Here is an 18,038-nt window from a genome sequence, read left to right on the forward strand (position 1 = left end):
CCCGTATCGGCGGCCCAGATCAGGTTTTCCAATTGCAGTTCATGTCCAATCCCTTCTTTCTGAACTGGAGTCCTTGCCTTTATCACCTATACTTGAGGTCCATTCACGTACACCTCTACGGTGTACACCTAGGGTGCAGCTTCGCCTGGACCTTCCACATGGCCCTAAGAACTCAGTTAACCCCGTGGCTCTCCTCTTCTACTTCGTCTCAATTCTTGACAAGTACTGAGGCCGCAAAGTGGTTTACACCAATGGCTCGATGGCTGATGGTCACGTCGGCTTTGCGTATGTCCATTGAGGACATATTGAGCAGCTTTCGTTGCCCAATGGCTGCAGTGTTTTCACTGCTGAGCCGGTGGCTATATCTCGTGCTCTTGAGCACATCCGTTCATGCCCTGGGGAGGTGTTCCTTCTGTGTACAGACTCCTTGAGCAGCCTACAAGCTATCGACAAGCACTACCCTCGTCATCCTTTGGTAGCGACCATACAGGAGTCCATCCATGCCCTGGAAGGATCCAGTCATTTAGTGGTGTTTGTCTGGACCCCAGGTCACGTCGGAATCCCAGGCAATGGACTTGCCGACAGGCTGGCGATACGGGCTATGTGGAAACCGGTTATGGAGATCAGCTTCTCTGCAACTGTACTTGATTTCAGTACTACGCTGCAAGGTTTTGTGGCTTTGGGAGACAAAATGGCATAACCTCAGCATGCACAACTAACTGCGTGCCATTAAGGAGACTACGAATGTGTGGTTGTCCTCCATGTGGGCCTCTGGCAGGGTCTCTGTGGTTCTCTGCCGACCCTCTGCACTGTGACGACCCACCTTTCAACCAACCAACCAATGCAAGCCAAACGTGGGGCTAATCCTTAGAGTACTATTTGTAAAACTGAATTGGGATTCCATTGGACCTGGTGGCTTATTGGTTTTCAACTCTTTCAGTTGTTTTGCTACTTCAGGGATGCTTATTACTATGTCATCCATACGGAAGCCTGTTCAGTAGTCAAACACTGGTATGTCTGTGTGATTCTCCTGTATGAATGATTTCTTAAATGGGAAATTTGAAACTTCATCTTAACTTTGCTATTTTTATTGACACAGCAGACTGGTCAACAAGCGACTGGACTTGGGTACCAATTTTATGTAGGACCAGAATTTTCTCCGAATCTTGGGCAGATCTTTTGTTAAGGTATAACAGTGGTGGTCGTTTGTGTACAGATCTTCTCAGAGGCGCACAAATCTCTACTAACCTTTTTCTTTAATAATTTGTTTATTTTCTTTGGAGCGGAGAGTAAAACAGCCTTTGCTTCCTTAGCATTTTTCTTACTTCTGTTATACCATGGTGGGTCTTTTACATCCTTAATCCACTAACTAGACACACTGTTGTTCCAGCCACAATTTACAAACTGTTTAAACTTTGCCCATAATTCCTCTATGTCCGTGTTACTGCAACTAAGTGATGCCGATTCGTTATCTAAGTGAGATCCTACCTACTGCTATCTGTTCTTTCTAGCAGAAACACTCTCCTTTCATTCTTGAGTGATTTATTAGCTTTGGTCACTATAGTCCCTATGACGGCATCATGATCACTCTCTAGACCAACACTGTCAGTAAAGTCTTACCTGTTTGTAACTACCAGGCCTAAGATATTTCCATTGCATCTGGGGTGCCAAACTAGCTGCCAAAGACATGCTTTCGGAAAATATTATCAAAAGTACTTCTCAAAACTGACTGTACTCGCCACCTCCCCCCCCCCCCCCCTCGCTTTTTTACTGTAGTGAATCCGTAGACATCCCATTCTATACTTTGTAAGTTAAAGTTGCCTCCAACTAATACTGCGTACCTGGGTGTTTCCTCTCTATTAACCATAGATTGACTTTGTTTGAATGATTCTAGAACTGTCACAGCCCAGTAAAAACATTCAGTAATTAAGTTGATTTCAAATAGACCTGTTATGCATGTCCAGGTAACTTCTAAGTCAAGCTCACAATTGACGTTGGAGGCAATTGTTTTGCCAGCTGCAATGAACACCCCTGTCATATGATGTCTAATCTCTTCCCGATATATGTCCCATGACTTACTATCTATCTGAGAGCTTTCTACCTCAGGTTCCAGGCAGCTCTCAGTCCCAATATTAATTTGAGCATGAGAACTTTCCTGGAGTGCAGTAAATTAAGGAATTTTGTTGGGCTAAAAAAGCCCCATGTGCACTTCCCAAGTATTCTGCCAACCAAGGAGCTGCTTCTTTTGTGTAGTGTACCTGTAACGAATCATGAAGAGTTTAAAAAGTCTCCATATGATAACACAGGTCCTGAGATCTACAATCAGTGCTGCTTCAGATTCGACAAAGCCTTTGGTTGAGACCCTCCATATTGCAAGCTGTGCTCACACCCCACGTGTGAAGCCAGTAGGTATCACCACTTCCTCCAGCTGCCTGTATGAACTGAGGATGGCCTCAGAACCCATGAGACAGGTGTCGTTGGTGCCGACGTAAGCCACAGCTTACAGATGACTACACCCTGCATGCTAGATAGCATCAGGCAAGGCCCACTTTCACATCTCAGATGAAGCACCTTGGCAGACATATCAAGTGCAGTCTGACTTTCTTTTCAGCCCTGAAAGCTGTCTTCCCAAGGGGCTCCACAATGTGCCTAATGTTGGAGCTTCCAAAAACTAACATACCATAGTCCTTTCTTCAAACCACAGTCTGAAGGCCTTGTTCTTCCTTCTCATTACCTCCTTGACACTTTCATTGCAGCATGATATCTCCTTCCACCATTTTCTGCTACCCATTCATCTTCTCCTGTTTTTGGTTCCCCATTTGGTAATCTTTCCTTTATAATCTTCCCAAACATTTCTGCTCCGATTCCTGCTTTACTACGTTACCTAGTAGATAGTGTCAGAAGTTCCATGCGGCTTTTCACGGATGATGCTGTAGTATACAGAGAAGTTGCAGCATTAGAAAATTGCAGCGAAAAGCAGGAAGATCTGCAGCGGATAGGCACTTGGTGCAGGGAGTGGCAACTGACCCTTAACATAGACAAATGTAATGTATTGCGAATACATAGAAAGGAGGATCCTTTATTGTATGATTATATGATAGCGGAACAAACACTGGTAGCAGTTACTTCTGTAAAATATCTGGGAGTATGCGTGCGGAACGATTTGAAGTGGAATGATCATATAAAATTAATTGTTGGTAAGGCGGGTACCAGGTTGAGATTCATTGGGAGAGTGCTTAGAAAATGTAGTCCATCAACAAAGGAGGTGGCTTACAAAACACTCGTTCGACCTATACTTGAGTATTGCTCATCAGTGTGGGATCCGTACCAGATCAGTCTGACGGAGGAGATAGAGAAGATCCAAAGAAGAGCGGCGCGTTTCGTCACAGGGTTATTTGGTAACCGTGATAGCGTTACGGAGATGTTTAATAAACTCAAGTGGCAGACTCTGCAAGAGAGGCGCTCTGCATCGCGGTGTAGCTTGCTCGCCAGGTTTTGAGAGGGTGCATTTCTGGATGAGGTATCGAATATATTGCTTCCCCCTACTTATACCTCCCGAGGAGATCACGAATGTAAAATTAGAGAGATTAGAGCGCGCATGGAGGCTTTCAGACAGTCGTTCTTTCCGCGAACCATACGCGACTGGAACAGGAAAGGGAGGTAATGACAGTGGCACGTAAAGTGCCCTCCGCCACACACCGTTGGGTGGCTTGCGGAGTATCGATGTAGATGTAGATGTACTTTGTTTTTCTCTTTCTTTTGAAACCAGGAATTACCTATCACTAAACCATTTCTCTTGCAGAATTTGGGCAATCTTTCTTTCTTCTTTTCCAGTTACTCATCCTTCTGTTCCCAGTACATTTTCATACCCTTGTTTTTCTTTCCCTATGTGTGCTTTTAAGTGGGCTGTGCATCTCAAGGGGAGGACGACTTTGAGGACGAACTAAAAAAGCAATTGAATGGCTGCAGGACTATTATCCTTTGACCATTCCATTGTTAATGCAGTTCTTCTTCAGTCTTCTTCCTATGAGATATCTCACTTAACCACCTTAACCACCTTCATACTTCTTCCCTTTGCCATTATTCTGATCTTTATTATCCTGTTGCTTAATCTCTACACCTCTTCTTTTGGTGCATCCCCCACAACTGCTCCCACTCCCTTTTGTCTTTCTTCTTCATTTCCATTTCAGTACAATCTGTAAACTGTCCTCGTTCCCTGCTGCCTTCTTCTTTTCATCTTATCTCCCATGTCTAACATATCCAGCTTCTTCTTCACATCGTATCCACTACCTCCTCTTCCTTTCCTGTCAGCACTGCAATGTTCAGTGTTCCAATTTGTAGTCCATTTGTATTGCTGGATAGTTGTCTTTTATAACCATCCTTTCTGAAGCTAAGTCACTTGTTGAAGGCTGCTTGTTGATATACTGTTGGCTATCTAGCACTATCACAGCTTCACGAGAGCCTTGTTAGTTGCTAATTTTTGGAGTGTCTGCAGGGCCTTCACAGCTACTGTATTGGCTCCAGTGCACTTGAAGCCCTCACTGTATACTTCACCCTTGTAGGCCTTCACATATTTTGCAGCATTGTCTTCCTCTCGTAACTTGGATGGGGGGTTGGTCTTCTGAGAGGCTTGTTACTTGGAGAAATGATTTTCTGACTTAGCTAGAAAATGCCATGCAGCCATTCTGGTTTAGATTACACAAGTGCCTAATTTTTACTGACTGAGATCATTGATGCTTCTTGCAAAGTTTCCTACAGTTCATCTCTTTGTTAATTAATTTTATTGTCTGTTCGGAGACGAATGCAGTATTCCCTGTTGAAATGCTTAGTGTTCCCTGGCCACTTTCTGTGCCACTTTGAGACATTGAGATACTGTTTGTCTGAATTCCCTGTATAATTTAGACAGGAATTACTGAAGCTTTGTGGCTCATAGTCACATCAGAAGTATTCAGTATATATAACACTTGTCTCAGAATTGTAATTGTGCCTTCTTGCATTCCTATTCACCCTTATATTTAATTTTTTCAGATTATGATGTCAAATGTCGAGTCATATGTCAGCTACATCTGTAAGTAATTATCACCCCTAACCCACTGGATGCTGCAGACCTGTGTGTAAGCTACATGTGGTGTTCAACAATAGAATGTTATTACTTTATCGGTTACCTGCTATGAAAACACCCGAGTGACCCCTCTCATCCTTTACTGAGTAGTCCTGCAGGGCCATTGGTAGTGACTCCTGTTACTTGAATTTTGTTGTTTGCAAGATAAAATACAAAATCTATAGAAATTATTTATTTTTAGTGACTATGTTGGAAAGTGCACAGAAATGTAGCAGCTGCTCTCCTGACTCAGAATTATACCTTGATCAGGAGCTTTGATGTGATAGGGCTACAAACCAGAGAGAAGTGTCAAAAGTTACTACTCTGGGAAAGTTTATGAAGTCACTTGGTTTAGGTGTCCAGTATGTAATGGTGTTTTTGGGCACTATTAGTCACAATGTGCTGTACGGTGAATTAGATATACTGGCAATCTGTGATATCACTAGTATACACCAGCATTCATTGTGAATCACATAACAACATTTTCACTCCATTAATGCTGAACCTGCTGCAGGAGACATCTATAACATCATTTAAGATTTTTTCCTTAGACTGCAGTAAAATAAGTACTTGCTCCATGAGGACACATTAAGTATTCTACATATTACAGTTAATGAATGAGGTAATGATACAGCATTTCAGTTGTTACTGAATGAGGCTGCTTCAGCCTTCTTTGAATCTTTGTGGAACACTGTGTGATGGTCCCACTGGTTATCATAATATAGAGTGGTACTGTAAAGTGTGCTTTACAGCTAAGATTTCTTACTATCATTTGCTCACCTTGTTATTTCTTCACACTCACTGATATCTGTCAGACTTCATTTCTTAGTTAAGAGTACAGTCCAGTATAGAGATTCTCAAAATAAATAAGATGCTTCTCAGAAACAATGTGTTGTACATCGTTCTCTGATTTACAATGACCATGCATAACAAAGTTTGCTCATTAATCAGAACATCACACAAATACATTAATATGGACTGTGTCCAAAATTTCCTGTCCAAGCTGACAGATTCCAATTGAATAGCAACAGATAACAGCTTCTCTTGTGTTCCCATGATGATGTCGAGGCAGGACTGGATACAGGGAATAAGCTGCCCAACAAGCAGGTATTGTGAATGTAGTAAGATTGCTATTGTCATCCTGACTTGCAGATATGCTGCGTCCATCCATTCCAGGATAAGTGTACATAAAGAAAACAAGCTTCTGAACAGCAGGCTATACCAATTCATTAGTTAAATAAACTTTTTATGGCAGTGAACATTGTTAGTCGGTTTGGTAGATACTTGTACATCTCATCAATTCACCAAGGTGATTATTTACACTACATGTGATAATGATGCTTCATTCTGTTACAATGCAGAATTTGAAGTGCCCTATTTTTCTATTCATCTTTCAGCATAACTTTTCTGTAGATATTCTTAAAGACCAGGGTGTCTTTGTGTGTGAACAATTCTTGGAATTGCACCAGTATGTTTTGTGTGCGTAAGTGCATTTAATTGTCCCTGGGTGACCTGCAGAGTCTAAAAATTGTGTCCAAAAACTTTCTTATACCTAAGTCATTACATATCTGCAATAGAGTTACAATATTTTAAATTTTTGTTTAATGTACCACCTTTCTTTATTTTATGTCACTGGTTAATCAACCTCGCTCAGGTGGTGTGGTTCACATGCTGGTAAGCTACGCATAACCGAACTATGAGTGACAATATATTTGATTGGCACCATCAACTGGGGTTACTTTACACACTTCACACAAAGTCGTCAGGCGCCACACATGTTCAGTTTTGGAAGTTCTGAGTAAAATGGCTGCTCAGTAAGACATAGTGAACTTTATTGGCGATTGCGTTGTTCGTACATCGTCCTGCTTGATGATAAATGCATTTAACTGGATGTGAGTATCTTTGTGTTTTATATTCCCTAAAAGCTTTCATTGCTATGTCATAGTTATGTTCTAATTGTTATTCTTGTTTGTATGAAATGTGCTTCAATAAGGCCTGAAGAGTTGGGAACTGTAGACAAAAGTTGTTTCTTGTTGAGGCATGTTACTAGTGAGCTGAAAACAACCGAAGATGTATGACTCGGTGCTTCATGAGGTAGCTTTACACAGGTCATTAGATACCAAAAAGCAAAAAAGAAGAAAACAAAGAACTTTATAGGACAAGTAGACAGTGATGTCTTGTGATGAGACTATTTCCTGAAGATGATGCAGGACTCAACATACACATTTGTGTGGCCTGATGTTGAAGATGTCTCTGAAACCAATTAACAGGGCACTGTGATCCTATGTAAAGCACGTATAGTATTATGAAGAGGTTTTCTGTAGTTCAAAGAACACCTGTGATCATTTATGTAAATATTGAGTCTTTATTAATGTGAAATTAGGTTTATGGTGTCCCACACTGCTATAGAAGTGCTGAAAAAGTGAAGAGCGAGAGAGCTATTCTCCATACACGACATAAACATTGTTTCCAGTTTACTTCCTAAAAACTTGAAATTTGTTCTTATACTGTTTTCAGACAAGCCAATACAGCTATGAAAAGTGTCATGCCACTTCAGAGTTCTATTTCCTTTCCATTTAAAATTTATGGATTAAAGACTTGATATAAACATGATTTTCATTCATTTTGAGGTTAGAATTGTCCTTAAGAACCCTGATGGAATACAAACCTGTTTCTATTATTTATATAACTAATCACACTTGATTAAATCAAGAAAAACACAGTATGTGTAAAGTAAGTCCAGTGGCTGTGTATCATTGACAAGTCCAGTGGCTGTGTATCATTGACAAGTCCAGTGGCTGTGTATCATTGACAAGTCCAGTGGCTGTGTATCATTGACAAGTCCAGTGGCTGTGTATCATTGAAGAGGCCACACAAACGTAGTGGTTGTGGAAAAGGGACAGTAGTGTTTTCAGTAGTTGCAGTGTGGATTGTAACATAAGCCAACACAGTCATACATGTTGGTACTGTGAATGACTGAAAGCAAAGAGAAACTACAGCCGTCACATTTACCAAAGGTATGCAGCTATAGTGCATGGCTTAATGATGATGCCATCCTCCTCTGAAAATATTCTGGAGTTACAGTAGTCTGCATGGTTCTACTTGGGATGTTATTGGGAGAAACAAAATTTACTTTCTGTGGGTTAATGCATGGAGACTTAATTCCTTAAATGGTTAGATAGGCTAGATGATTTAGAGAGGTGGATAGGTTGAAGTTATGTGCACTGGAATTAATTGAAGTCTAGTGGCAGGAAGAACAGTACTACCAGTGGGCTGAAAAGTGTGTTATCAACACATGTCATTGGGGTAATGTTGTAGATCTAACCATTAATAAAGAAATAGGAATGATAGTATGAATAGCATAATAAATGTCTAATCATAACAAAGATGCATGAAGTCAACACTGACCACAGTAGTACAAGATTAAATGCTGTCTAGCTCCACAAATAATGAAGAGATGGAAAGACTGTTTGATGAGGTAAAAGAAACTAATCAGTTAAGTGAGATGAAAATGTAATTGCAATGAGGGACTGAAATTCGTTAGTAGGCAGCAGATGAGAAGAAAAAGAACAACATGGACTGGGAGAGGGGAGTGAATGGGGAAGCCATCTGGTAGAATTTAGCACAGAACACAACTTAATTAGTGCTAATACATGAAATAAGGGTCATGCAAGAAGGTTGTGTACGTTAACACACTTAAGGACACTGGAAGGTTTCAGATAGATTATACGCTGAAGAGCCAAAGAAACTGGTACACCTGCCTAATATCGTGTAGGGCCTCTGCAAGAATGCAGAAGTGCCACAACACGACGTGGCATGAACTTGGACTAATGTCTGAAGTAGTGCTGGAGGAATTGACACCAAGAATTATGCAGGGCTGTTCATAATTCCATAAGAATATGAGGGGATGAAGATCTCTTCTGAGCAGCATGTTGCAAGGCATCCCAGATATGCTCAGTAATGTTAATGTCTGGGGAGTTTGGTGGGCAGGGGAAGCGTTTAAAATAAGAAGTGTGTTCCTAGAACCACTCGTAGCAGTTCTGGATGTTTGGGGTGTTGCTTTGTCCTGCTGGAATTGCCTCAGTCTATCAGAATGCACAATGGACATGAATGGATGCAGGTCACCAGACAAGATGTTTGTGCACGTCACCTGTCAGTCGTATCTAGACGTATTGGGGGTCCCATATCACTCAACTGCCCCCCCCCCCCCCCCACCCCCACCCCCACCATTACAGAGCCTCCACCAGCTTGAACAGTCCCCTGCTGACATGCAGGGTCCATGGCTTCATGAGGTTGTGTACATACCAGTACATGTCCATCCGCTCAATTCAATTTGAAATGAGACTCATCCGACGAGTAACACATTTTCAGTCAACAACAGTCCAATGCTGACAGACCTAGGCGAGGCATAAAGCTTTGTGTGGTGCAGTCATCAAGGATATACGAGTGGGTCTTCGGCTGTGAAAGCCCATATTGATATGTTCAGTTGAATGGTTCACACACTGATTTCTGTTGCATTGAACAATTCTTTTCAGTCGTCATTGGTCCCGTTCTTGCAAGATCTTTTTCTGGCTGCAACAATGTTGGGGGTTTGATGTTTTCTGAGTTCCAGATGTTCACAGTACACTTGTGAAATGAACACTTGTTGTCTTATACAGGCATTGCCGACAACAGTGCCGTATTCTGCCTGTTTATATATCTCTGTATTTGAATTTGCATACCTATACCAGTTTCTTTGGCACTTCAGTGTATCATGGTAAGAATGCGATTTTGAAACCAGATTTTAAAATTGAAAAAATATCCAGGGGCAGACGTGGATTCCATCCATATTTTATGGTTATGAACTGCAGTTTAAAATTGAAGAATTTCCAAAAAGGTAGGATATTAAGATGATGTGATCTTGATAAATTAAGAGAAGTGAATGTTGAGAGTTCCAATGGTAGTGCTAGGCAACAATTGACCGAAACGGGGAAAGGAATACAGTGGAATATGAGTGGATAGCATTTAAAGAGTGGCAGGAAAGAGTCACAAATGCAAAAAGAGAAGACTATTAAAAATCAATGGGAACACACATTGAACTTATTTGACAAAGGGAGAAAATATAAAAATGTAGCAAATGAAATGAGTGAGAGAGAATAGTCGAAAAAAGATTGACAAAGTGCAAAATGTCAGAATAGAAGTGCGACCCTGTAAATGCATGCACGATTACTGAAAAGATAAATACTGCCTGTAGGAAAATTAGAGATTTATGTAGAAAAGAGAATATGAATACGGAGAGTTCAGATTTCTGGAATGCGTAAATATTACAGAACAAAGAGTGTAATATGCTCGGACAAAAACTAAGGAGGAATTGTCCGAATAGAATGGAAAAATTGCAGATGTGAAGTACACATACAGCAAAACAAGAGATTAAGTTTTAGAAAAATTGGATGATGTATTTAAGAGGAATACCTTCACAAATTGAGCAAGTCAACAACGCATTCATCCCCCTGTGGCTCTTACACAAGAAGCTATCTAGCCTGGCATTGATTGATAGAGCTGTTGGATGTCCTCCTGAGGGATCTCTACTTCTACATCTACATACTTTGCAGTCCACCATATTGCATGTGGTGGAGGGTATTCCATACCACTTCTAATCATTTCCTTTTCTGTTACGCTTGCAAAAAGAGCAAAGGAAAAACAACTGTCTACAGTATACAACTCTGTATGAGCCTTAATTTCTCGTATCTTATCTTGGTGGCCGTTACATGTAATGTATGTTGGAGGCAGTAGAATCATTCTGTAGCCAGCTTCAAATGCTGTTTCTCTCAATTTTCTCTGTGCTTTCGAAAAGAATGTCACCTTTCCTCCAGGGTTTCCAATCTGAGTTCCTGAAGCACGTCTGTAACGCTTGGGTATTGTTTTACTGTACTAGTAACAAATCTAACAGTCCAGCTCTGAATTGCTTTGATGTCCTCCTTTAATCAGAGCTGGTATAGACCCAAAATACTCGAGCAGTTCTTAAGAGTTGGTTACACTAGTGTCCTAAATGTGGTGCCCATTACGGGTGAACCACACTTTCCTAAAGTTCTTCCAATAAACTGAAGTCAACCTTTCACCCTTCCCTACCACAATCCTTAAATACTCGTTCTTTTTCATAATTCTTTGCAATATGCCCAATATTTAAACAATGTGATTGTGTCAAGCAGGACATGACTAATGCCGTATCCGAACATAATGAGTTTGTTTTTCCTACTCATCCACTGTAAATTACATTGTCCTACATTTAGAGATAGCTGCCATTCGTCACACCAACTAGAAATTTTGTCCAAGTCATCTTGTATCCACCTACAGTCGCTCAATGCTGATACCTTACTGTTTACAACAGCATAATCAGCAAACAACCACAGATTGCTGCGCACCCTGCCCTGCAAATTGTTTATGTATATAGTGAATAATAGTGGTCCTATCATACTTCCCTCGGGCACTCCTGGCTATACCCTTCTCTCTGATGAACACCTGCTATTGAGGACAACACACTGGGTTCTATAACATAAGAAGTCTTTGTGCATTCACATATTTGTAAACATCTCCCATATGCTCGTACCTACTTTAACAATCTGCAATGGGTCAATGTCGGACACCTTCCATGAATCTAGATCTGTGAGTACATCACATGAGAAAATGGCAAGCTGAGTTTTGCATGAGCAATGCTTTCTAAAACCATGCTGATACGTGGACAAAAGATTCTTGGTCTCAAGAAAAATGAGAATGCTTTCAATGATTATGTACCAAACGTATGTTAGCGATATTGGTCTGTAATTTTGTGGGTCCATTTATTTGCCTTTCTTGTATACAGGAGTCACCTGTGCTTTTTTTTTCAGTAGCTTGGGACTTTTGTGCTGGTTGAGATATTCATGATAAATGCAAGCTAGGTAAGGGACCAGTGCTGTAGAACACTCTTCGTAAAGCGGAATTGGAATTCTGTCAGGACCTGGCGACTTAGACTTATTTGTTTTCAACTCCTTTTGCCATTTCTCTGTGCCAGAGATATTCTTACTATGTCGTCCATGTGGAAGTTTGTTCGATGGTCAAACAACGGCACATTTGTACGATTCTCTTGCGTGCAAAGTTTCTTAAACGTGAAATTTGAAACTTGCACTTTTGTTTTGCTATCTTCGACTGCCTCACCAGACTGCTCAACCAGTGAATGGATGGAAACATTAGACCCCAGTAATCAATTTTACATAAGACCAGAATTTTCTTGAGTTCTCCACCAGACCTTTTGCTGGTGTATGATGGTGGTGGTAGTTCAGTGCTTCATGTGTGAATCTCTACTAACCTTTGCTTGTCATCATTTGCACATTCTCTTTTGAACCAAGAGTGCAACAGCCTCTGCCTCCTCAGCCTTTTCCAAATCATGTTATTAGACCATGGTGGGTCTTCTCTGTCCTTAATCTGCTTACTAGGTGCATAGTTCTCCAGACCATGGTTTACAATCTGTTTAAACTTTGCACATAATTCCTCTATGTCCATCATAATTTAACTAAGTTATGTCTGTTCACTGTTTGCCAGTTGGTGCCCCTTTTTGCAGAAACACTCTTCTACCCTTCTTAACTGATTTATTAAGTTCATTATAAAGACATCATCATTGCTTATCACCATTTCTGTACTGACCTTGTTGACAAGGTTCGGCCTATGTATAGCTACAAGGTCTAAGATATTTCCATTGTGTGTGAGCTGACAAACCAGCTGCCCAAGACTGTTTACTGAAAATGTGTTCAAAAGTACTTCACACAATTGTCTGCCTGTTCCCTGCAATGAATCCACAGATATGCCACTCTATAAAGATTAAAGTCACCTCCAACTAGTATTGCATAATCTGGATATTTATGCACTGCTGACTGTAGACTCTTTGAATAACAGTAGAACTTTCACAGTAGTATCAGCTGGCTGGTAAAACATCTCATCTAGACCTGTTATACGTGACCAGATAAGTTCATCGTCACCCTCAACTTTGACCTCAATAGAGAATATTTTTGTCAACTGAAATGAATACTTCCCTCCTATGGCCTCTAATCTGTCTTTTTGATGTATGTTCCATGACTCACTAAATATCTTGGAGATTTCCGCTTGAGGTTTCAGACAGCTCTTGGTCCTGAGAATAATTTGAGCACAAGAACTTTCCTGGAGGGCAGTAAGTGCAGGAACTTTGTTACGAATACTTAGACAATTTACATAGGAAATTTTGACAGTTGAAGTGTCATTACTTTAAATGCCATCTGTCTTCCCTCAGACTACCGCCTAGCATAAAAATTCCTCATGTGCAATCCATGAGTACTCTTTTACCCGAGAAGCTGCTTCCTTGATGTATTGCATCCCTGACCTATCCAGGGGAATTCCACAAAACCAATATCGCAGGTCTAGAAAGGAGTCTGATAACTCTGGGAACGATGCTGCAAATTGCAAGCTCTGCTAGCACCCCATGCATGAGGCCAGCAGATGTCACTTCTGCCAGCTATCTGTTTGAACAAAGGATGGCCTCAGAACCCCTGCAACAGGTGTCTGTGCTACTGATGTGAACTGCAGCTTGCAGACATCTGCACATTGCACACACTGTAGTCACAGGTAAGGCTGCCTCCACATCTCAGATGAGAGCCCCTGGCAGATATACTGAACTTACATTGACTTAACTTTCCAGACCTGAATGACAAATGCCTAAGGGTCTTCATAATGTGCCTAATGTTGGAGCTCCCGACAACTAGTAAACCTCTTCCTGCTCAGACTGTTGTTTGTTAATATAACATCCTTCTGATTCAGTTGAAACAGGATTATATGTAGTATTCATTAGTTGTCTTACTTAGTGTAAAGATAAATCTGCAGGAAAATAATGTTGTTATCATAACGTGAAGTAAATTAGGTATGTGTGAAAAAGTTTTTCACCTAAGTGCACAAATGAAAATGCGTTGCCATTGTTCTTGTTTTGTTTTTTAGGTTGCTAAGCAGTCCTATAGAATTGGGCTAATCTCTGATTGGGCCAGGTTGGAAAGCAGCACCAATCCACATTGGCATGACAAATTTTTAGAAGCTTTATGTATTATTCAGAATTATAAATTGATTCGGAAGTTGGGATTTTCTCGATCAGATGTTGATCTGAGGTGAGAAATAAAATGGTTTCAGTGCTTTGCTACTAGTTTTTAAGTTCTTTTATTTACAGAGGAAAAAAAGAAGTATATTGGAGAATATTTGAGGATACCGGTTTGATCTTTCATCAAGAGATTGAGAAAGTAGAAAATAAAAAAGGTTTAATGGTGAGAGCAATATCACACACAATTTACAGAAAAGGATGTTTTGCGAGAAATTTGAATGGACATTCCATTCTTTTGGAGTGTAAATTTGGTTGATTATTTATAACAAAATGTAATTGTGTGCTGACTTGTACCTTGAACTGTGAAAGGGTTGCAGAATGTGAAATTTTGTAGGAAGTTCTTAACAATATTTGATGTTTAATATTTTTGTTTTAAATAATTTTAAATTTTAATTTTATATGATGATAATTACACAACCATAAAAATTATTTTATTTTAAATGGCTAGCACCTTCTAACTTTCTGATGGTTAATACTTACCTTCACTAAACTACACACAGATGATTGTATTAGGTTCCCTGTGCTAATGTGCTTTATAATAATAAAAGTAATTACTCAGTTCGAGGCACTGAATGGTTGACAGACAACATAAAGCAGATGAAAAATGTTGTTGATCTTTAGGATGAAGTGGTCCTACATACTGTGCACACTTATGCCCCCCCCCCCCCCCCGCCCCCCCTGCCACTACCCTGTCCCACTTCCCCCAATGAGACACATTGTTCTGGAACTGCAGCCTCGATTAGACTATTGACTACTCAACACTGCCACTATAGAGCGAGTGGTTATACTAGTCCTTCCATTGTGTGTTCCACCTTGGGACTTTCTGGTATCGTAATAATGTCATGTTTGTTTCGAGGGTCAGTGTATTGTGATGCTGTGAGGAAGATGATATAGTATAAATGCCAATCTTGTTTTCAGGAGTCATCCTGATTTACATGTTCAGTGCTTTTGCTAGAGTACTTCAGGCAAATGATAGATAGTTTCTTCAATAAGAGAGAACTAGATTTTTACCTATTTATTGCTTTCCTAGTTGGTGCTCTATATCTCTTACCCTCATTGTCAGTCAAAAGTTAAACCATCTTTTCTGCTCAGTTTACAGCTTCCTTCTTTCTGTATCATCAGTAAACGGGCCCCTCTTCAGTTTCAACTCTTAGGGGAATATTATGTTAAACTAATGCTTTTAGAGTTAATTTATGAATGAATTGTCACAGTAAAAAAAATCTCTTCTGGTAGTACAGATGAAATGGAATTAAAGTTTTATGTGTATACCTTAACTGAAGTTCTTAAATCAGTCTTTCCCAGACTTTGGAGTCATGAAGGCTGTAGGGAATTCCTAATACTTTGAGGAAAAGTAACTATAGTTTGCATATTTAATGCTAGACATGCCAAATGCATTAAATATACCCCTATAAAAAATTCGTGGACAACTACTCCTAAGTCCTATACAAGTTCATAAAATTTGTGGTGGAAACAGGAATTCTAAGATGCAGAAAAAAATGAAAGCTTCAGACTTCTGTTTTTAAGGTGAGCTTGTCAGCCAAGTGTTGTTCATCTACAGGTGAGAGGCAGCATTTACATATTTTAATTTATTTTTTTAATGGAGATGATATAAGCTAACACTTAATTAAATTTCAGCTTTTGTAGAATGTAGCCTAAGCATTCTACTAAATTATAGCAGGCAGATGCCAATTTGATTTCTATGTTAATGCAATAAATAATTTTCTTGTACCTGTAGAGAGCTTCAGCTATTATTCCATTTTTAGCGAGTTTGATGTATCATAGTGTATTAATTTTAATTAAAAATTTTACTTCTGTGTATCCAGATTTTCCAATTTCATTTTCATTGCTTAACCCCTGTTTCAGCCACACTACTTGCAAATTACTACAGTTAAATTTTAATTGCACATTTCACAGAGACTACATGCTGTAAATGTATAGAAGTTTAAAATGTTGCACCAGTCCCTTTCTAACACAATTTGTGTGATGAAATGAGCCATCTTTTTTCTGTGCTGGAATATTGGATTCTATACTTTCTTTCAAATTCAAACATTCAATCAATTTTTCATAGGTTTCATCAGCAGAGATAATACATATGCGGGAAGCTCAGTTTTTGTTGTGTGTTCAAACATTAGTTCATACACATGAAATACTGCTTTTTGATGAAGTGGATTCCTGTGGTAAGTCACATTTTCCTTTCTTACAGAAATGGGAAACGTAGTGTTTTGCTTTGGTTCTAATGCCCTGACACATCAATCATTGTAATTATCAGCTCTCTTTGTACCTTCTTTGTAGTGCACAATTTGTGTAGATTGAGATGGTTTTGGCTGGGTAGTCTCTTAGTTTTATGTTCCTTTTTCACTTTATTATAATTGGTACTCCCTTCAAGTAAAATATTTTTTTGCTATAACACACACACACACACACACACACACACACACACACACACACACACACACACACACAGTACAGTACAGTACAGGGTGTTTATAATTACATTTCTGCTATTTATGAGGCCTCCCATGCAAAAAAGAGTGATTGAAGGACAGTTTTACTTTCTGGAAACGTTCGAAGGACATGCAGAAGAGAAACAACGAACAAAGCATTGAAAGAAACTTGTTTGTACATGAGGGTAATATTTGTTAATTGCATACAATGTGTACACATCAGATTACAAACATTGCTCACTGTGATAACCTTCTGTGTCCACAACAGCCTGGAATCACACTAGGGATACCATTTCACAATTGTTCGCAGCACTTTTCCAATGGTGGACCCTGAAATGTTCAGCTGCTGTGACACAGCTCATGTATTGCTTGAAGATTGCACATTGTATCAAGCATTCTCAGCAATGCCAACAGTAACTTCAGCAGTTCGTGGTGCAATTGGCTATTTACCTCTCCCAGGAGCAAGTCTCAAATCTCCAGTTAATTTGAACTTCGGAACCATGTTCTTAAACTTAGGTGTGGAAAGAGGACCTCTCCATATTCCTTTAACCCATCGATACTTCTGAAGAGCAACAGCACTACTGCTATTGTTTTGATAAAAAAGCATGATGAGTAAATTGCTGTTCATGTTGCCCAGACCCATGTTTACTGTCTGCACCTGTAATATGTTCTGACACATTTTAACCAGTGTCTCCATACAAATACCGTGTCATGACATTTTACTACACAAGCAAATCCTGCAGTACACAATATGAACATCATGTCTATGAAGTGTGGTACTCATATGGTAAATAGTTTTCTATTTACACTGGCTCAAGTAGCAAAACAGTAATTATAACCACCTTGTATCTCGAGGTAACGGTTAGGTGATTAATACTCAGTTTAGTTTTTAGCATATTGATGACCTAAAGATAGTATATTGTGGAACCATCATTAGCTGTAGTAATTACTTCTGTGTGTCAGGGTAAAAAATCAGTTATGGAAAATGAAAAATAGATATGCTGTACCAACTGTTCCATGCAAAGGACATTTTATACAGGCTGTAAATGGTGCAGAATGTTTAAAAATAGTGTCCTCTTTTTTTGCAAGAGATAGCCTTTGGTCAAAACTAAATGTTTTCAGAAAGAAATACTTCTTGACTAATGGGTAGTTCTACTCTGATAGCCATCTGCCTTAAAATGACCCCATAACAAAAAATTTAAGGGATTAATATCAGGTGAATGAGGGAAACTATTCTCTTCGGTCTCCTCAACCAATCCACCTCCCGGGGGCTCACCACTCTTTGGCGGGTTCGTGCTTGGCTACCACAGGGCCCCAGCCCTTGCAGCATCTTTTCCCTTCCATGCTGCATGTCCATCCTCTTGCT

At 39.8% G+C, this 18,038-nt stretch overlaps 1 protein-coding gene across 3 annotated transcripts in view; it reads left to right on the forward strand.

Annotated features, from left to right (window-relative positions):
- LOC124799289 (caspase-8) overlaps positions 1-18,038 on the forward strand; it is a 130,098-nt gene that overhangs the window by 49,135 nt on the left and 62,925 nt on the right. For all 3 annotated transcript variants that reach the window (XM_047262873.1, XM_047262887.1, XM_047262880.1), the window contains exon 5: positions 14,075-14,238. In XM_047262873.1, the coding sequence (XP_047118829.1) occupies positions 14,075-14,238 (164 nt within the window). The remainder of the gene's footprint in view (positions 1-14,074; positions 14,239-18,038) is intronic.

The sequence above is a fragment of the Schistocerca piceifrons genome, chromosome 1 (genome assembly GCF_021461385.2).
Source record: "Schistocerca piceifrons isolate TAMUIC-IGC-003096 chromosome 1, iqSchPice1.1, whole genome shotgun sequence".
In the NCBI taxonomy this organism is placed as follows: domain Eukaryota; kingdom Metazoa; phylum Arthropoda; class Insecta; order Orthoptera; family Acrididae; genus Schistocerca; species Schistocerca piceifrons.